The sequence below is a fragment of the Apodemus sylvaticus genome, chromosome 10 (assembly GCF_947179515.1).
Source record: "Apodemus sylvaticus chromosome 10, mApoSyl1.1, whole genome shotgun sequence".
Classification (NCBI taxonomy): Eukaryota; Metazoa; Chordata; class Mammalia; order Rodentia; family Muridae; genus Apodemus; species Apodemus sylvaticus.
Genome location: NC_067481.1, coordinates 39,313,797 through 39,335,621, shown reverse-complemented (window position 1 = coordinate 39,335,621; position 21,825 = coordinate 39,313,797). Strand labels below are relative to the sequence as shown.

Sequence of the window (21,825 nt, the reverse complement as noted above, 5' to 3'; positions counted from 1 at the left end):
GCTGAAACAAAGGCTGAAGACTTACAATAAGCCCGGTCACCTTTTAAAAAAGCTTAGCTCATTTTTCTAGCTTCAATTTTTTTTTCCCTTCTGTTCTAAGGATTATTGGAATTATTTAAGGAGTACCTTGAAAATGCACATATTGGTATCCTGCCTTCCATACTCTTACTCATTTTGGATTAGGGTCCTGTTGGTGACTGTAAATTTCCTCTGATACTCAGCACTATGTAGTAGAATCTAATTCACACCACATACATAATTTTGAATTCCTGTTAGCTACATTTGAAAGCACAAAAAGAAACAATTTTAATAAGTCATTTAAACCAATAAGTGTGAAATATCTTTTAAATATATAGTAAAAATTATTAATGTAATGTTTTTTATTTTCTTATTCATACTCAGCCCTTGAAATTCAGTTAATTTTACCTGGGTAACAATCTCAATACAGACCAGCTCCATGTCCAGTGTTCCCTAGCCATATTCAGCTAGTTACTTCCATACCGTTCAGCTCAAACCTAGACCAAAATTTAATTAGGACAATAATAGTGAGTCCTTTTGTTACATTTATGGTATAGTCCCTAGGAGAGAGGAAGAAAAATACCTCTTAGGTTGCTATTATTAGTAGTTGTAGGAATTATCCATACCAGATGCAGATTTACATTATAATATTTGACACATGCTTCAATAATGACTGTCAAAATAGAGTATACAGATATAGATATAGAGATATAGAGAATCATACATATATCCATGCAAAGCAGATTATAACCTTTTCTCCCAGTTGAGGTTAACACAAATTCTTTGGGAAGAAAATGTTGTTTTGGGGGCTTGTATCATTTTGAGACAAATTCTTAATGACAGCCTGGGCTGGTCTGCAGCTACTGTACAGCTGAGGATGACTTTGATCTCTAGATCTACCTGCTTTCATCCTGAGTAAGAGGATTGCAGGCATGCACCACTATATCTGGCATGAAAATATACATTTTATGTAACCAGTTACTTTTGCATTTTCTTTCCTAGTCCTAGATTTATATTGTTCAGCACTTAGTTAGGAATATCTTTGTAAGCTGCCATAGCTAACAGAACTATGTGGTTACCTGGTAGGATTCTCACTTCAGTTTTTGCCTATTGATTTGACTCCCATAGTACAATGCACTAGAACATGGATCATTGGCTGTAACCTGACAGCCGCAGTGGATGTTGTTGTTTTTGTCGGCATTCATTCAGGAAAACGCAAATGTCTTTTGAATCGAAGGCCCATGTTTTGTTAGGACTTGTTTAGATTCTTGGAACATAGGCACAAGCACATTTATAATGAGTAGGGCCACTCTGGCCAAGAACAGATTGTGCTAATTCCTTTTTAGCACATTTGGTCAATCGGCTTACAAAGTTTCCATAGGCTTTTTTCCTTAAGATTCTATTTATTTTATTTTTATGTATGTGGATGTTTTGCCTCGATATACATCTGTGCATCATGCCCATGCCCGGTGCCCTCAGAGACCAGAAGAGGGCATTGGATCTTTTGAAAAATTGGATCCAGCATTATAGAGGTTGTGAGCCACCATGTGGGTGCTGGGAATCAAACTCAGGTTCTCAGGAACAACCGCTGCCTGGGCTGGAGTTACCTGTTTCTTTTCATTCTCTTTTCTGGTACAGTGGCTAAAGAATAGTTAGAAACCTGTGACACATGTCTGTTTTTGTATATTTTCTGCTTGTCTTCTAAACCTTAGAATCTAGATTTTATTTGCTGTTGTATATAATTTTAAGTGCCAGTTTTTTATTGTAGCTTGTGGCTGTTTAGCAGTTATTCTCGAGGGAGATGTATGTAAGATTCTTCAATCATTTTCTTGATATGGGGATGCTTGATACAGCTTGTCTACTTCAGGGAGCTCATTCTCTGCTTCTCAGAGTCCGTGAGCCAAGCTCCTTACTGAACAGCTAGTTCTTGACAGGAATTGATCCTGGAGCTCAAGCTTCTGTCATTTGCCATTCTAGAGGCTTAGGTCTAGAGCCTGAGACGGGTTTGTACCCGTCTTTTCCTCGAGCCACCCCATTCCTCTCTCCTCCCCCTTCTACTTCTGATCCCATGGTATCACTCACTGGTGCTAAAAATGCCAAAGCCTTGTTATATGAACCATTATCCTAATGTTTTTATTTTTGACAATTTGTTAGAATTTCTCTTAACCTTGAACATATTTAATGTTCTTCAGTTACTCTGTGTAAGTTAATATTCTAAAATACAGCTATTTTATACAAATATATCTAAAGCACATTATACTATAAATTCTTTGATTGCATATGACTATATTATTGACAAGCTGGGAGTACAAAATTTAAAACTCAGAATAAATTTCGTATGTAACACATAGTAGTTAATGGGCAATTTTAAAAACTTTTAATTGATTTGTTATTCATCTAAGTATCAAAGTTGATGTTGGAAATGGAGGTATTATATACTTGTCGTATATTTCTATACATATTTTATAATGGGTGAGGACCTATTGGTGTTTCCACCTAGTTCTTAGATGGAAATTCATACTTTAGTTAAGTTGCATCTCACCTTCTTTGCTATTCATTCCTGTAAATCTTCCTCATTTGTGTTAGACACTTAGGTTCAAGTACTGTGCTTTTTTCAGGCCTTATATCCAAAAGAGGTCAGCTGTGCTCTCTCTCCTGATAACATGTTTTGTTCATAGCTGAGTTTAGTGGTTTGGCACCTTAGGTGTTCAGCTGTTGCTCAGTGTTCTAAAGATCTTAAAGTTAGAAATGAGAGGCTATCCATGTGACTAATCAGCAACCTGCTTCCATTCTTGAGAACTTTGATAATCTCTGACATCCAGAGATTAGAACCCTCTTGGAAAGTACTGAGATACTCCAAAGTCATCCAACTTTTAGGACTTTTAGCAGTGGGAGCACTTGACTGTAGTTAGCAGGCTGGAATAAGCTATAAATAGATATAATCCTACAGTGCTTGTTTTCTTCATTCAGCGTAGTCTGCTGATAAGATGCAAGCATCTGGCAGAAGAGAAGATTCTCAGCAGGTTTAAGTGCTTACCAAAGTGCTTTCCTGTGTCCATGGCTCAGCTTCCTGTCTCTGCTGTGTTATTTTGGCACTCAGGACTCGTAAGATTGGAGAGTCGAGTTTAAAGCTCTCAATATATCATTAGGGTTGCCCAAGGTCCCTTCTTGTCAGGGAAGACTAGCTGATTCCAGGAGGGAAGGAAAAGCAGAATCCAGGGCATCTGTAAATCCCTGTAGTTTTGTGCTGTGGGTTTGTAGCTAATTATACAGCAGGCAGCAGTAATGTACTGTAACCCTGTTGGCATTCCTGTTTCAGGAATAGCACAATCTTCCAGCAGAGCAAAGAAGGGGCTTAGAAGAGGCTGCAAATGAATGAGGCAATGATCATTTCATTGTAAACTCAAGCTTTGCAATGGAATCAGGGCATCGGAACGTCAAGGAGATTGGAGAGGGACACCAAGGGAAATTCATGTTTCAGACATGTTTTACAGCTCTTGATTTGGATTCTTCTGCTGAAATATAGTCACATGAAGAGACCACCACTGGTCACAGCCAGTTAAATTGCTCTTTCTTCTGTGGTACTGTTGTTACTGACTGCTAGCAGGTTACTCAGCTGACCTCTTCTGTTTCTGCTTTGCTGCCTGATTTCAAAAGATTTGCCCTGTGCTGGCTCTCAGTCACAGCGTGGTGTAACAATGACTGGTTGTTTGCATGCATCCCCGTGATTTTCATATAGGGTTCTTTTTGCTTTTTCTTTTACTTAGAAGACAAAATAGCCAGCAACATTTTTATATGTTAAAATATGTATGTACGGCCATCTAAAATCAAACAGAATGAAATTCAACTGTAAAGGGTGGTGTACAGGTTCAAAGAACTGTCACCTGCCAGAGAAGTTAGTGTTTGTCAAATTAGAAAGGATTCAGATAGCACATAGCAACTCTTACTTTGTATTCATACAGGTTCCCTCGATAGACTTGGTAGGCAGGTCAAAAAAAATGAGAAGTAACTTAACACAAGAAATGTCAGGAGTCAAAAGACTGTCTTGTCTTTAAAGTCTATATTGTGTGGAATGCTAGCTTTAAATACAGAGATGAGAAAATATAAGGTGCAGATTCTGGTTTGTGGCACCATAGAGAGCAGTATCTTTAGAAAAGATAGATCTATCTTGTTGTGTAGTTGTCATATCTGTAAAATGGAACTAATTTAAATTACTAAAGGGAGAGTGAATTCAGTAGTTACCAAACATAAATGAAGATGGCAACATAATAAATATGTTGAATATTTTAAACAGCAGAATTGAACAGCTCATTTATGTACTTGAAAATATAGTTGATTTCCTTATCAAAAATGATGAATATACAGTTGAATGTGGTAAATTTTATTTTTAGCTTCATAAATATAATATTTTACCTTTATCTTATTTTTTTGTATAGGCCATGAATGTAGACCTCTAGTATTTCAAAATATTGTATAGTTGGCAGTGTTAATCAAATTCTAAAACTATTCTATCAGCTACTATATAAAGAAACCTTAAGAATATGGCTAAGCATTGGCCTGTTTAGAAACAGTTTGTCTTTCCTTCTTGTTCATCTTTTTATGACCCCCAAATTCTTAGTTTGCCAGTGAGGATAAATTGGCCAATCTTGACTCTCACATGATTAACTTGGAGCCATTTTTTTTAATTAAGTGACAATGTTCCTTCCTTCCTTCCTTCCTTCCTTCCTTCCTTCCTTCCTTCCTTCCTTCCTTCCTTCCTTCCTTCCTTCCTTCCTTTTTACTGCCCCCACCCCCACCCCGTGATATTCGGTGAGTACTTCTATGACAAAGCAGCAGGAGGCTCCCTATGAGAGCTTGAAAACTGCTGTGGAGAAGAGCTAGCTTTGGGTTGTTAGACGATGTGCTTTTTAATTTAGATCTTGTTCTGAAAACTCTGCCTTCATCCTGTGAAGATGCCCTAAGAGGCTACGGTAGCTATAGAAATAGTAAGTCCATTTTATTAAGAAGTTTGTTAACAGTTCACATTGTGCTGGTTTCTAAACTCTGCAAATCTAGGTGAGTGGAGCCAGAGATTGCTTTGGCTGTAGTTTTCTTCTCTCTGAAGTGAGGTTCCTGATAAGAGACTGCAGATTCTTTAGGATCTTTTATATCACAAGAGTAAGGCACTCTTTTAACCATCTTCAGTAAGTTTTCTGTTCCACTACAGTCAGCTCTGCTGTAAATCTGCATAGTTTTTATATTCTTGGGGACCAAGTACATTATAATTAAGAATTTCTCATAAATAAATCCCATTCTCCTCTAAGTGAGAGCTCAAGGAATCTAGACAGTAAAGGTTCAGGGATTTGTACTCCAGGTAGCTCTTGTTGTCTTATGAGCTCACTCTGAAACAGTTTTGATGCAAAGAGCATTGCTGGTCACAAATCACGCAAAGTATACAGTTTGTGTCCAGTGATATGCCACAACCTTTTATTTATATGGTCAGTTGAGTCTCTCCTGCTCCTTTCACTGCTGTGGAAAGTGCATCGTTTTCCTTCCCTGATCCTCATTCCCACACATCATCAACACCTCCCGGGCGTGTCCTATCCATTAAGTCTTCTGTGTGCCAAAAATTTCCATAATGATTCAGTGCTGATGAAAGAATGTAAGAAGGTTAAAATACCAATCAGTTAACCCCCTTGCATTACCCTTATATTGTGGGTAATATTCCTTTGCCATTTTAACATTTAAAGAAAGAGTTTTTGTCTGACTCATTTTCTGTTTGGAGATGTTTGACATCAAAATTCCAAGAAATAGTTTCAAATACCAAAGAGAATGCAAGTCTTGCCTTGTTTCCTCTTTATGTATTTCAATCTATCTTTATTTCTTTTTTTCTTTTTCTTTTTCTTTTTCAGTGGTTTTTCAAGAAAGGGTTTCTCTGTGTAGCCCTGGCTGTCCTTGAACTCCCTCTGTAGAGGGAGGCTACAGGCTGCCTTCAAACTTGGAGATGAGCCTCCGTCTGCCACCTCAGTGCGCATGCCTTCGCCACTAGGCTCAATCTTTCTTTCATGAGTTTGGCACCTTCTTCCTTATAAGGAAGTTCTAACACTAGTCAAAGTTAGGTACCATTAGTGAAAAGCCTAGAGTTTTCAAGCTAATAATAATTAAAAAGTTATCTTACACTCATTTAATTAAAGAATATTAACTGTAGCAAGTTATACCAAACTACTAGTATAACTTAAGATTCCTTAGGACTTTCAGAGCCCTTAAGCTCCTGTGCCCTAGAATACGTGCTACCTTTCAGAGTGGAAAAATGGGGCTGAATTTCAGGGTACTTGTATCACTGGATTCATTTCCTTACATTTATTACATATTCCAGAAAACAATAAGGTAGAAAGAGCCATGGAACCAACTTCTGATTGCTCCTTTGTAATAGGAGCAAGGAATATTGTAGACATTTTGTCAGGGAGCATATTTCATGTTTCAGGTTAAGATAATGTGCCATATACTAAAGCTTGACTTTTTACCAGTCTGTGTTTTACTCTACATCATCATCATCATCATTATTGTTGTTGTTGTTGTTATTATTATTATTATTATTATTTTGTAATGAGAGTTATGTTTTAAAAAAAATCCCTGGTGATACATCTGGACCCTCTCCTCAACAGCTGCTGTGGTGAGGTAGGTCAGGAAGAAGCCTCTTTGGAGGTACCCTGGGGGTTGAAGGGTAATGAGCACTTAATTATGTCTGCTGATGCCAGAGCTGCTAAACTGGAGCTCCTAGTGACTGGTCTGTATCTACTCTGACAATTCTTTTATTATGGTTTTCACTAACCTATCAGTAACTAACTGTGGTTGTTTAATTACAGAGGGAACATCCCCACGCTAAACAGGTACCGTATACTTAGTTTCTTTTCCAATTAAAAGCACCACCCCCCCCCAGAAAAAACAACTTAGAATAGTGAAACATGGAAAAAAAATCATACTACAGCCAACAAGCTAATGTATTATCTTCTAGTAGGAAATCCTCATCTTCCCCTTGGACATACTGAGTTACTCTTTCTGTTCAGAAAATATGTCTTTAGCTGTTCCAAAAGTACTTCAAAAGTGTTAGTACAGCAGAGACCCCATTGAGCTCTGTGTGAGAGGGAGTGTGTTGACAGGCTAATGTTCAGCGTTGCTGGCAACATCTTGCTAAGTTTTCATTACATTTGGGGCTTTCAGAGAAGAAACCCTTAAGATTATTCTTAGCCTGGCAAAACATTCACAATATTAGTTTCTTTAATTTGCTTCTCCTTTTAGAGGAGTAAAATTCCAGAAATAGCTGATCTCGTGTTGCATCAGTTTATTAACTGTTTTTTGAAAATGTTAAAGTGTTACCATAATATAAAAGTCATTTTATTTTATACCTCTAAGAGTAACATTGGAAAAGTATATTAGCTTTTGTTACTTTGAACTGTGTTCCCAAACCAATAAATACAATGCGAGTATTGTGGCATTTCAGTATGTGTTTTGCATTTCTCCTGCTTCCTCAGCCAAGCAAGGTCACATGCAAGTTTGAGAGGACAGCAGTTCTGATTGGACAGAATCCAGACAGTGCTAAGGCAGTGACAAGTTGGTGGCAAACTCTCTGTAGATGCTACATGTGACAATATTTATAGGCTTACATAGTTTCTTTCCTTTTAAAATACTAATAACTAAAAGAAATTATAGTCCTATAGCTCTATTTAAGGAAGGAAGGAAGGAAGGAAGGAAGGAAGGAAGGAAGGAAGGAAGGAAGGAAGGAAGGAAGAGAAAGAAAGAAAGAAAAAAACGAATGTGCTTCTACAGCCCCCTTGGTCTCCCTCAAAGAGGGAAGCTTGGTTCAGATCTGCCAACCTTAGCTGTTCTTGCCCGTGAGCATAGAGATGGAAGGAAACTGAAACTTGTATATATTTCCCATGGGGTTCTGCCAAGTGAAAAATATGTTTAACCCCATGTTTGCCACAATCACAGCCTGTTAGGTGTAAAGGGGCTCCTTCAAATATTATCTGGAACCCTTTGCTTCTTTTCCTGTCTAATAATAGGCAGATAGAAAAGGTGCCTCACAAACTTGCTCGTTGCATATGTATACTTGGTGATCCTAGGAATCAGGATAATAATTTCTGAGTTAATAAGCTCAGAATCCCTGTTTCTAGTGAGCACCATGTGTAAGACTTGCTTGAGGTGTGCTTCGTTTGTTTCACCCATGGTATCAATGGTTTCTTCTCTCATTCTGCCTTCTGTTTTTCAATACTACTAAATGATGACATTTCTGTCCTATTGTCCTTATTACCAAAAGAATAAAACCCTGGAGTGTCAGTCTCTTTAGTCTGTGTGAGCAGTATCCTTACCTTACAAAGCATCCTTGTATAAACAGGACTTGCAGTGAGCCTCAGATCTCAAGTTCAACATTGCTCTCTTTCTCCTGCAACATTGTGGGTGGTGTTCTTCAGCGAGAGTTTTGAATAGTTTTCCGAAGAACAGGCCTCATCATCTCACTCTGAATTTGCTTGGTCAATATGCCAGTAATGTGTCAAACAAATCCTGGAGGCATCCTTTAGCTTGGTCCTTTCTAGCAGGCTGTCCTGATTGGTCCTTCAGAAATACCTTACGATATTATTTATGAGTACATTCTGCTGAGATGCATCAAAGAATATTCATATTCATTATGGAGTTAGATTGAACAAATCAATTCAGTTCTCTTGAAGCATCTCCATTTAGTAACTGATTGTCATGCTTACACATACTTTGAGACGAATGCTCTACCTTTGTATCTTGCTAGAAGTTAATAAGGCTTTTGGTATAGATATTTTTGCCATAGTTCAAATGTTCTTAAATATAAAAAGGAATTTTGCAATGTGGATTCAAACTCTTTCAAAAAGGGAGAACTATAGTCAATAAATATTTGTCAGTCGACCAAAGGAAAAGGTAAATACCTCAATAAAGTTCCTTTTGAGGACTTCTATTCCATAAATAACTTGCTATTGTTATTTACTAAACCACTTCATTCTTCTTCATTAGAATTATTCTGTGATATTAATAAAACTGTTTCTGGGGATGTTTAATCTATTCCCAAGGGGGAAAGTATCTTAAATAGTAAATAACTACAACTCACTTGGCTTGCTTACTGTTTTTTAAAGGACGAGAGGAGATGGGGAAGATGCAGGATGGTTTTTAACCCCTATATCATTCATCCAAAAGATCATTGGGTAAAGACTACCACACAATTCCTGGTGGGCCTTAGATGTCTGTCTGATCACATTTTGGAGTGATGAAGCAATAGTGTTGAGAAAGTCAAATGAAACATGAATCTTACCACTTTATCTGCAGTGGGTAAAAAAACCATATCTGCTCTGCAACCTGATCCCACATGACCACTTTCTCCACACTCCTTTCCCCTTGTTAAGCTCCCAGTCCTTGCTCCGTTTCTAATGTGCTTGATTGAATCACTGTTTAGAATGTCCTTTGCCTCCAACCTCAACCACTATGGCATGACTCATGTAGCTAGTGTCAGCGATGTTCTGTTGGACAATGCCTTCACACCACCTTGTCAGCGGATGGGCGGAATGGTTTCTTTCCGGACCTTTGAAGATTTTGTCAGGTAAGGCATTATAGCACTGTTTTCCCTGTCTTTACAAGGGAAGCCATGAACCTCTAGTTTTGGAGGTTTGACTTTTCTGAAAAAATAAAGATTCCCCTGAAGAGCCATGAGGTAGCCAAAGAGATACAGTTTTCATTATATATGCCCTCAGAGAGATAGATGCCTTTCGAATTCTACTCCTTGTTCAGCCTCTCCTTTCAGTATAAAGCCTAGTCCGGGGGAAAACAAAACAAAAAACAAACAAAAAAAATGGGGGGTGAGGGACAAAATCATCTTTACCTCAGAAGCTAACAGAAGAAGCTGTCTGCTCTGTGATGAGTGAAATGTCAGGAGAAATTAAACACAACACTAGAGTGAGCCCCACTAGAGACGATACATCTTTTGATTAAATGCATTCAGCTTCTATCTGTTGATGTATACTGATGCATTACCCTAGGGGGAGGGGTAATTACATTGGCCTGTCACTGCTCCAGTCCCAGGATCCTTTTGCTGCTTTAAGAGCAATGGTGACAGGGCTGCACATATCTTACATATGAAAACAAAACAAAGCAAAAAAGCTTTATATCATTTCTTAAAAGAAAAAATATATATGTTTTATTAAAGTTTAAACAATCCATCCTCCTAATTTCTGCCACTTGGTGATATTTTGCATGTCATCTCTAGATACTGGTATTTCTATTCTGTTGACTGTTGTGCACACAATAGGGTAGATTATTCTTTTAGCCTAAGCTACCGTAGCACCATTAGTTTCCTGCCACTTGGGTTTCTATTGTGAACATTTCTCCCGGTGGTTTTTTTTTTTTTTTTCTTCTTTATAGGATCTTTGATGAAGTAATGGGCTGCTTCTGTGACTCTCCACCCCAGAGCCCCACATTCCCAGAGTCTGGCCATACTTCACTCTATGATGAGGACAAGGTATGGTGCTCCCTTTGGAAGACCACTTTGTACTCACAGATGTGGGACTTTCATTATACTATATTTTTCTGACTTTGAAATTATTAAGAGAAGAATTCGACTTTTTATACTTGTTATATTACTTGATTTTGTAGTCTCAAAATACTTAAAAAATAAATGGATATAAATACTACATTTATAAAGTATTATATTAATTTTGAAGTCTGTAGTGGAGAGTGTGTTTCACTATTTGTGTATCCATTAGAACTGCCTCTGGGTCTCCTAGTGTTGCTTTAAAGATTACTTTAGAGTTCCCTTGCAATGATAGCTTACGTCTTTCATAGTCCTCAGGAAATGGTGGACTTCTATGTTTTGTTTTTAAAGGTGTCCTTTTACTAAATCCCTTAATTAATTTCTCAGTAAATGATTATTCCCCTATTTTCCCGTGACTTGATAAATGCACCATTTGGTGATCTGTAAGTATAGTAAGTGGGCGCTGTTACAGTGCTTTCTTTCCCTCGTGCAGATTCTTTTGCACCCATTTTGTTATTGAAAAAGATAGAGAAACTGTGACTTCTAAGTTCATGTCCAGATTTGAAGTCACCTCAAGCTATAGCATTTGATGTCTTATGTGCTTTATTTAACTCTGCTGTGACCGTTGGGCCGCAGTTTGAGTGTGCTTATTATAACTTACAGAGTAGCAAGCCAGAGTGTCCCGTGGGTGTATGCCTTTCCTTACCAGGTAGCTTCCTCCAGCTTCTGCAGCAGCCAGCCTCATCGTTTTCTTTGGTTTGTATTGCTGGATCGCAGGTGCCCAGGGACGAACCAATACACATTCTGAATGTGGCTATCAAGACTGATGGCGATATCGAGGATGACAGGCTTGCAGCCATGTTCAGAGAGTTCACCCAGCAGAATGTGAGTCCTTGATTGGGTAAAAGCTGGTGGCGGCTCCTTTCTGCTGGCTGCGTCATAGCCTTCTTTTCATCCTTTTCTGCCTGTAAGGTTTATCATTACTGTGTCTTTTATTATAACTCTTAAGACTATGGCTAACTTTGCCTTTAAGAAAAAATTTCCAGGTAATTTAATGATCTATAATGATTATCTTTTTATGACAAGACCTCAGATATTCAAATGATTTTAAAGAAAATATGTTTCCAATTCTCCTAGCGTTTCAGTTTTGAACATTTGTTGTTCATTCCTGTCACCTGCTGACATGTGCTCAAACCCCACGCAGGTTCTACCTCTGTTCTCCCTCATCCCCCTTAAAAATATTTACAATACTTCCAGCTTTCTTTTTGTTTCTTTGTCATTTGAGTGTATAAATTACTGTTTGATCAGCATATATACATACATACGTGTGTGTGTGTGTGTGTGTGTGTGTGTGTGTGTGTGTGTGTGTAGAGTTTGTTATTTATTATTGTTATTTTGGCATTTTGTTGTGATTTTCCGAGACAAGATGACTCTATGTAGCTCTGACTGCCTGGAACTCACTATGTATACCAAGCTAGTCTCAAACTCAGAGAGATATGACTGCCTTTGCCTCCTGTGTATTTGAGATGAATGGCCTCTTAACTTGTTTGTTTGTTTGTTTGGTTGGTTGGTTGGTTTTTGGTTGGTTTTGGTTTTTTGTTTTCTAAGACATGTGTTCTCTGTGTAGCCCTGGCACTTCTGGAACCAGCTTTGTAGACTGGCCTTGAACTCATAGATTCACCTTCCTCTGCCTTCCAAGTGCTGGGATTAAACATGTGAGCTACCACTGTCTGGCAGCAGCTTACATTTTGGTTTGGTTTGGTTTGTTTTTTTGGATTTTCTTTTTTTGTTTTTGTTTTTTTTTTTTGTTTGTTTTTTTTTTTTTTTTTTTTTTTTTTTTTTTGAGACAGGGTTTCTCTGTATAGCCCTAGCTGTCCAGGAACTCACTCTGTAGACCAGGCTGGCCTCGAACTCAGAAATCCACCTCTGCCTCCCAGAGTGCTGGGATTATAGGCGTGCACCACCACCACCCGGCTAGCTTCCATTTTTAAAACAACAATGATGTTTATTTATACAGAAATTTTATCTCCATTTATTTGTACTTTTCTACAATCTCACAAGTTTTGCATGAGTTGGGTGTTACAACTCTGGTTGTACACATGGAAAAGCTCAAGTTCTGAGAGGTTAATTAATGCTGCTGTATAACCAAGCGGGAGATAATGGAGCTAAGGCTTTCATACCAGATCTAAGAGATTTGGAAAATAATACATTTTTATCCCCATAGAATTTAGTTAGGGGAACTGAATAAATGTATTTAAGACAGTAATCAATCAACAGTAGTAATGGTATAGGGGATGGAAATCCCAGGTCTCCTGCAAACCAGACTACTGTTCTACTACTGAGTTGTATTCATGCTATGTGAGAGATGCTAAAGCTCTTAAAACAGCCTTTAATAGCCACACCCTTATGTTTACATCTAAAGGGACAGCACTTAGTACTTGCTATGAAGAACTCAGTAAATATTTTAAAACTTAATTCAGACTTCTAAAAAAAGAGTGTCCTTGACATTCAGATCAGGTAATGCACATGGTAGATACCTAGGCAGGAAATGGTGCTGAAGTAATTAACATGAGTCAGCCTTTACTCTGACATTTCAGGGCAGGTAAACTGATTTTGGGCTTGCAGTGGCCAACACAAGGAGATTTTACTTTCAGAGAAGCAAATAAATTCGCTGGCTTGGTAATTTTTTTCTATAAAAACCGTATATACTATCTTTACCTAAAATCAACCTTCTTTGGCCAGTACCACAGTGACCTCAGTGGAGGAGTCCTGGTGTCCACGGCAGTAGCCATTTCATGGAATAAGTCAGCGGAAGTTACTGTCTAGACTTTTTGGTGTGAATTACCTATATTTGATTGTGTATTCACAACTTCAGGCCTTTTGTTTTCCAGTGCCCTAAGGATTGAGTACCTCTATATGGTGATCCAAAGAGTTCTTACCCCGAAGCTAGCTAGGGAAATCTGCTGTCCTTGCCTGAGACATTTAGAAGGGTAGGGCAGAATGCTAACACTGTGAGCCTAGAGAAAACTTCAGTTAAGATGCTTATCTTAGAATACTTGCTATTTTCATCTTCACATTTTTAAAATAGATGTAAGAGAAGGAGGGAAAAGCAATTTTGAAAAAAAAAACGGGAGTGATAACTCGTTTTGTTTCTCACTTCATAATCATACTTGTAGCAGTTTAGAAAAAGTTTTTTTTTTTTTAAGGCACACATTAAACTATCAAATAGGTTGATCCAAATTGTCCAAATAATCTTCTAGTCCCAGCATGTCCTTTTTTTCTCATAGAAATTAGGATCATATATTTGTAAATGACTTGTGGAGGAGATTGAAGCAGTCAGTGTAAATGGAGTTTCTCCAGGTGATGACGCCTAATCGCTGGGTAATAGCTGTGGACTTGCTGTGAGACCCGCATTATTACAATGTAATCAGAATCCTGTTGCTCTGCTGTTATTGTCAGCCACTTGTGGAATTTTAAAAGCAATAACAATTTTGATTTTAAATCATGGCATTATTAAAGTTATTTTCTTCCCTTGCCAGAACATAGCTATTGATGCTTGTCTCTGAAGGACTCGGCTGTAGTGGAATTCTCTGTTGGTGTCTGAAGAGTGTTGCTCAGCACACGAGAGAACATCTCTTTATCTCCTTTCTTTTAGCATGATGTTTTTTTTTGGTTTTTTTTTTAATGTCAGTATCTGTTTACTTACACTGAAGAGTATGATGACAATGTGGATAATCTTTAATTGTTACACTAAAATTTACTAATATTTGACCTAGGAATTTATCATGGAAGTTCGTTTATAGAAAATATGTTTTCCCTATTAGTTGTTGCTTATGTTATCAATAATAGCAGTATTAATATTCAGTAATATCATACTAGGAATCAAGAAATAGGAGGAAATGGCCTAGAAATTTGCTTTTTTATAAGAGAAAAACATTTCAAGTTTTAAAAATATCCTATATTTATTGAATGTTAGGAATTGGAGGCCAGCAAGATAGCTAAGTGAGTAAAGACACGGGCCACTACGCCCGCTGACCTCTAGTCAGTCCTCAAGACCCACACTAATACAGACTCAAACACACAAATAGTAAATGTAATTTTTAATTTTAGTTTATGTGTATGAGTGTTTTGCTTACATGTATGTTTATGTACCATATCTATGGCCCATGGAAGCCAGAAGAGAATGTTGGGTACCCTAGGACTGGAGTTATAGCTGGGAATGAGTTGCTACTTGGATGCTGGGAATTAAACCTAGGTCTTCTGGGAAGAAAGGCCAGTGCTTTTAAACATTGACTCATCTCTCCAGTTTCAATAAATGTAGTTTTAATGATTAAAAAAGAACTTGATTATAAACTGTCTAAGTTATATAGTAAGGAATATAATCAAACTGCCGTCTTGCTGAGGACTGTGAAAGTCTACTTATGTTTCTCTTTGTGTTATTCATGAATTCTCCCAAGTCATTCAGTTAGTGAGATTGCCTTCCTGCTTATAACCATGTAGCTCCTTTGTAATGACCTTTAAAAACATATGAAACTTACTGTTCCTTTGCTTCTTGAAGTAAATGAACAGTTCAGCATTGAGGAAAGCTTAGGTTTGGAAGTTCAAGACTCATTTAAGAGGCTATCTTAAAGCCAGTGTTTTCTGTTGATTTCTAACATCTTATTTGCCTATACCAAATAGATCTATGAATGATCCCCAAGTTTAAAAACTTGTTAAACATCTTTTGAATGCCCCTTTTAAAGAGGGCAACTTTTGCAACTTGCTTTAGTTTGGGTTGTCCCTGTAGTCACCCACCCATCCTTCTCCCGCAGCCTCCTGTGTGCTGGGGTTACAGACAGGTACTGCTAAGTCTGGCAGCTTTTTATATATTTACTATTTTAAAAAAACTGTATTTAAAATTGTATGTATATGTGTCTGTCTGTCCGTAGAGATATACATGTAATTGCAGGTGCTCACAGAGGCTAGAGTTTTCAGGTTCTTCTGGAGCTGAATTTACAGATAGTTGTAAGCTGCCCAGTAAGGGAATTGAACTCTAGAAAAACAATTCATGTTCTTTAACTGGTGAGACATTTTTCCAGTCCACCAAATCATATTTTATTAATTCTTTGAGAATTTTAGCCATTCTATTCTGATCTCATCCATCCCCATCATGTTCATCTCACTCCCTCTCCTCACTTACCACCCAACTGTAAGTCCTCATCCTCCCCTCCCCCTCCTCCTCCTCCTCTGCCGCCTCCTCCTCCTCCTCCTCCTCCTCCTCTTCCTCTTCCTCCTCCTCCTCCTCCTACTCCTCCTCTTCCTCCTCCTCTCTGTAATTTCTCTTGCTCTATTACTCTCCCTGGAATGAGTCTGCCCTGGAGTATACTCAAACTATCAGAGTTCATATCATTAAAGAAAGTTGACTCACACCAGGCAGGTCTTCCCACCTCAGTGTAATCAAGATTACCCTACACAGGGGCCGTGGAGATACCTCAGAAATTAAGAACACTGTGCTGTTCCAGTGGATTTGGGTTTGAATCCCAGCTGTCACAGGGCAGCTCACAGCTATCTGGATCTCCAGTTCCAGAAATGCTGATGTCCTTTTCTGGCCTCCTTGAGCACTGCATACATGAGATGCACAGATTATACACTCAGGTGAAGTGTCCATGCCAAACAATAAAAGCAAATAAACCATTTTTTAAAATTACCCCATCACCAGACTCTTCCCCTGGTGATTCTAGATTGTCACACTGACAAAACTAAGCATCACAGTATGTTTTACCTTGAGGTGAATTAGTTCTAAGACTTCATATGGCCCTTTCTTCTCTACAGAGTTCTCTTTCTGTTCTCTCCTGATCAATATAACATCTATTTTTTTTTTAACACTTGGTCCCAGGAACAATGTTCAAATTTATTTCTAATTTTGAAGGTTCTTAGATGAGTTCTGTATTCCAGAAAGAGTACTTATTCCAGTAAGAATCTTGTAAAGACTAAATAAGGTGAAATTTTATTTGTCATCTGTCTTATATTTTGTATGTTTTTTCATAGAAAGCTACTCTAGTTGACCATGGGATCCGGCGACTTACGTTCCTGGTTGCACAAAAGGTATTGACATGTGAATTATATCTGCCTAGTGTTTATGTTGCCATCACAAGCTTAAAGATAAGAAATGGGGCTTCAATAATATGTTTTTATAGACTCTATACAAAGAAATAACTATTTCTCTGTAAATTTAATTTTTAAAAAATCTTTTGGTAATATTTGAAATTCTAGAAACTTAACTGTTACTCAGTTTATTTTTAGTATTTTTACTAATTGCCTAATTTACTAGGTTTTATTAAATGGTCACTTATTCTTTTCTCTCCTCTCTTTTTTTTATTTGAAAGGATTTTAGAAAACAAGTCAATTGTGAGGTGGATCAGAGATTTCATGTAAGTCAAAGTATCAACTGTAAAAGGTTTTATCTGCTTTTAACTGATAACTTAAACAGAATATGTCTGAGTTATTTGGAAGGGCTAGATGAGTATCAACTGTCTAAAGTATGGGAATGAGTTTTTAATTTTATCTAATATTCTAAGGTAAGTCTCTTCTTTTTGTTAAACTCTGCTTTAGAAGTCTCAGTGTAGGTCTGAGACATAGATAAGGAAGAGCATGTACATTGCTTCTGTTGAATAGGAAATAGGAACTCAGCAGTCATTTCCCTACAAGGTCTCCACACAATGAGGCAGTAAGAAAGCACGTCTGGTGCACTTGGTTCCTACTAAAAATGGCTACAGGTTCTGATATCAGGAAACCTCAGTTTTGAAGGCCAGTGATATATTGCTTAAAATGCATTTGTAGAGCCCAAACTTATTTTTCTATGCTAATTTTAAGAGCATAAATAAATAAATACTAAGCATTCTCTTTGCTCTCCCATTTACTTGAATTAACTCTTTATATTTGTGAGGTTAAAGCTTTTTTTTGAAAGAAAGTTAAGCTATCAGTATGCATCTAAACTTTAGTTTACACTAAGGTCATAACCAGACCTTAGTGTAAACTAAAGTTCTAACCAGTATGGTCAGAACCAGAAAACTAATCTGTATTCACAGTGTCACTCAGAATGCTGATTGCAGACAAAATGTTTCATTGCACATTGCTTCTGTGTGAGTAAGCAAGATTGCAAGGGTGTTAGGAAGTCTTGATTTTTCTGAGAAAATTCTTTATAGTTTTTGTTGTTGCCACTTGTTTATCGTAGCAGTTAAAATAATTAAGCTTACTATTCAAGTACTGCTCATTTGTAAGAATGAGCAGGTAATATTTTGTGTTTTGGAAAAGGGCTTCCTAAACTGAAGGCATTTGATATTTTGTTTTTCTTCATTCAGCTTGCTGATCTGTCTAGTCTATAGAAAAGCGAGAGAGCCTACCCTGCAAGCTAAACAGCTAAGATTTTTCTGAAATGCTTTAGGAAATGTTGTGGACTACACAACTCACTTGTGTTATTGATGTCAAGAAATCCAGCAGAGTGCAGGTATACATCAATCAATAACTTCAGATAGGAAACAGGAGTCAATGGAGAAGTATGTGGAGCTTAGAGAGAACCCTGGGGCTTTAGGAAGAAAAATCAGGAGCTTAGAGAATAAAATTGATACTTGGGGATAGACTCTGAGCGCCCATGAATAAACACCGTGGCTGGTAGATGCTATCAGAACTAAGGTACACATGCCAGAAGCCGGGCCCCTGGATGTGTGTCAAAATTGGGCTAGGCTTCTGAACTGTTAGCAAGCTCACGGACATTGGAATTCTAGCATATTATTAAAGAGACTGACATGAATTTGTAAAGTTATTTTACCTTTTTTGCTTAGAGTGCATTTAATGTCATCACACATATAGTCCAGTGACTAGTTTACTATAATATTCCAGGGTTAAATAAAACTGTCCCCTAAATTTTTCAAAAACATAAAATTTATTGTTTTCGTTAACATTTTTTATTTTTACTATAGATATGAAATGCATACTAAATACAATAACAAGCAACAACCACAATAACAAAAATAACCTTATTTCTGAATCTGTCTTATCTGATTTAATTTTTTCCCTGCTATCCTCCTATTTCTGAATTTAGTTTGCATAGGGATATGTATAGCTCAAATTTCTTAATTAATGAGGCTAGCAGGCTGGTCTTCTAGCTGTTACTGTCCAGTTTTTGTTTATAGTAGCATCAAGTGGCAAATCAGATTATAAATACCTTCATTTTTTTGAATGTAGAGAGGCTGCTTTAGAGCTAAATGAACATTTAAAGTTTCATTGTGGGCTGAATTTGCTGTAAAGAATGAGACATTTTTATGTTTGGCTCCTTAGAAATGATTATCGGGTTTGCAGGGGACAAGGCGACTTACTACTGAACAGCCAGGGAACCTTGACAGGAATTGTACAAGTGCAGGAATACAGTCCTGGTGCCTCTCTGAGTTTTTCTTTTGGTGGCAGCTTGCCATTCATGAAGAATGCTTAGCCTCTGTCGTATTGTCTGATATGTGCTTGGCCTATAGTTAGTGTAGTGTGAAAAAGAGGAAGCTTTCCAGGAGTGTTAGAGATGAATCCCTTGATCTCCCTGGCTTCTTGGTAATCCACAGTGATGTATGCAGCCTCCTCTGTTCTACACTGTGAAATCCCTGTATTGCTGAATAGAACAGAGTGTGTCTAGGGCGCAGCAAGGAGAAGAGAAAGGTTACCAAGTTTTGTTAGCAACAATATTGGTTGGTGAGGAGTGAAACAAACTTCTCTTTCAAAGTCATGGATCTTTCTGATTATCCTAGAACCATGAGACAAATGAGGGCCAGACAAGAAAGAGGGATTCACACCTGGGCAATAGTGGTATACACCTTTAATTGCAGCACTTAAGCAGGAGAGGCAGGTAAATCTTTGAGTTCAAGGCCAGTCTGGTCTACAGTGCTGAGTTCTGGGACAGCCCGGGCTACACAGAGAAATCCTGTCTTGACAAGCCAACCAACCAACCAAACAATAACAACGATAAAAGAGGGATTCATAGAGTGTAGGTATACCAGTTCGGTGTTTATTCCAATACCAGTGAGTCCATAAGCAGTTCAGTACCTCATTGTGAGGTCATGATTGTTGAATAGAAACCTGGCCACTGGTCTGTCTGCTGCTTCCTTGACTATTTGATTCTAAATACAGACTCTTACTCTGACACAGCTATCACACCAGCAGTAAAAGCACCGGGTATAGAATCTGTTTTCATAGCCAACTAATTAAGTCAACTCTCCTTAATAAGAAGCAAAGAACTGCTTAAAATTAATGTTTAAATAGAAAGTTGTAGGAAAAAGAAGTCTGCCCTTTTAAATATATCTGTCATAGTTAAGAGAGAGAGAGAGAGAGAGAGAGAGAGAGATTTCTTGATTTGGTTTTTGTTTCCTTGAAGTTTTTTATTATTGTTTTCCTTTTTTTTATTTTTTGGGAGAAGGGGGTGGCAGGGTCTCACTCTGCCACCTCAGCCTTCCGCATGCTGATACCATCCTGCACTGCCTCACAGTTTTGGCTTCTGGAATTTCTCTATTAAGTCCCTGTTAGTTACATTAGTATTTTAGATTTTAAATCCCAAAAGCTTTATAAGAAGAAACTTACATATTATGCTTTTTAAAACTTGAGTCCTTTCTGTTTTTAAAGCAAAGATATTAAAATAGGAATTTTAAAAATATCTTCTTTTAAAGAAAAAAAAAACCTATAAAGTCCAAATGCTGAGACAGTATGCAAAATCACATAGTTTGTGTTTTTGTTTTGTTTTACAAAATGTTTCTTTTCTTTTTTCTTTTTTTGGTCTTCTAAGGGTTTGTGGGATTTTTTAAAAATTGCCACAAATCTCCCAAGAGCTAGTTGGACTTTCATGATTGTTTACATGATGAGTGACTCTCATGTAAGGCAAAGTAGTTTGGATTATTATGGCCTTGAGGGAGGAGTATCCTATCATAAACAGTTATCATGTCTCATAGTAGTTTGTGTTTGCCTCTTTTCTGTTTTTAAGGTAGTTCTGTTTGGACTAACTAACCAGGTTTGGTTAGGGGTTTGTTTTAATTACAGTCTATATAATTAGTTCTCAGCATGTTGAGGTAGAAGAGAATTGTACCAGCAAGCTCCCAATTTCTTCATCTCATTAGGTTTTTAACACGATTATTAGTATCATAATCAGCTATGATGCTTTCTCTTTCAGGGTCTCACATTCTCTGATTTGCAGGGTGTCTTGATTGGCTAATTTAGGCAAATTATTTTGATTGTCTTGATGATGGTTGGCTGATTAGAACACAGCAGGGGTATAATTTCTTTCTGAGAAATGTTGCATTCTTTTGTTTTTTTGGCATTAGAACACTAAGAGGGTTTTCTTTGTGTACATTCAATTATGATATTTGCCCATAACACTAGAGCTTGCCTAGAAAGCAATCACATCACTGATGGGATAAGCAGGAGTGCTGTGAGCAGGAACTTGGCAGCATGAAGATGAGTGAGAGGCAGGAAGTCACAAAAGCCATGGGATCAGAATGGAGTTTTCACTTTAGTTTTATCCAGATGTTTTGTAGTAGTTTGTTTGTCTTATAAGTCCCCAAAAGTTGCCTTTTAGTGAAAGCCTGCAGAATGAGTTGATTCTCCTGCTTGTCTATTGCAGACAATTATTTCTTGCCAGCCCCTGGTGGAAATATTCTGAATTTCAGTGATTCAGAGACTACTTAGAAGTTGGGGAGAGCGGATTATCATCTCAAATGCCTTCTCAGCTGTCTGTGATAGAGTGGCATTTGCTGTTTGTTGAGGAGGTTTGCTTCTTGTTTTGTGGTTTGTTTTGTTCTTTTGAGACAGGATCTCACTGTGTAGGTAGCCTTGGCTATCCTACAGCACACAGAGATCTACCTGCCTCTGTTTCCTTAGTCCTGGGATGAAAGGCATGCACTACCACACCCAGTAAAAGCACGTTTTTAAACTGGTACTTTACCATATTACCATACATAGCTCACCCTCTGCCAAAAGAGTAGCCCTTTTCCTATGCAGTAAAGATATTTCCGTTCAAACTGTCTGATTTTCATGCCTACAGATTTGATTAATTGTTTTGGTGGAAAAGAAAGCCTCTTAGAAATTTTGGGTTGCTTCTGTTTTGATTTTCAGTAAAAATGGGACAGGCGTACACAAAAATGACATATCATACAAATGCCTCAGTTCAGGCACATAGAAAAGTGTATGCTTTTAAACAGCATCTGACAACATTACTTACTTTGCTTTCAGGGAAACCCCATGGAAGCTAGATTTCTCTACAGTTAAACCAAAAC

General features: G+C 37.6%; 1 protein-coding gene across 4 annotated transcripts in view; it reads left to right on the top strand.

Annotated features, from left to right (window-relative positions):
* Positions 1-21,825, top strand: part of Acaca (acetyl-CoA carboxylase alpha) — a 267,019-nt gene that overhangs the window by 153,481 nt on the left and 91,713 nt on the right. For all 4 annotated transcript variants that reach the window (XM_052193828.1, XM_052193827.1, XM_052193825.1 and 1 more), the window contains 6 exons: positions 6,864-6,887; positions 9,473-9,616; positions 10,435-10,531; positions 11,321-11,428; positions 16,571-16,627; positions 16,909-16,953. In XM_052193828.1, coding sequence (XP_052049788.1) covers positions 6,864-6,887; positions 9,473-9,616; positions 10,435-10,531; positions 11,321-11,428; positions 16,571-16,627; positions 16,909-16,953 — 475 coding nt within the window. The remainder of the gene's footprint in view (positions 1-6,863; positions 6,888-9,472; positions 9,617-10,434; positions 10,532-11,320; positions 11,429-16,570; positions 16,628-16,908; positions 16,954-21,825) is intronic.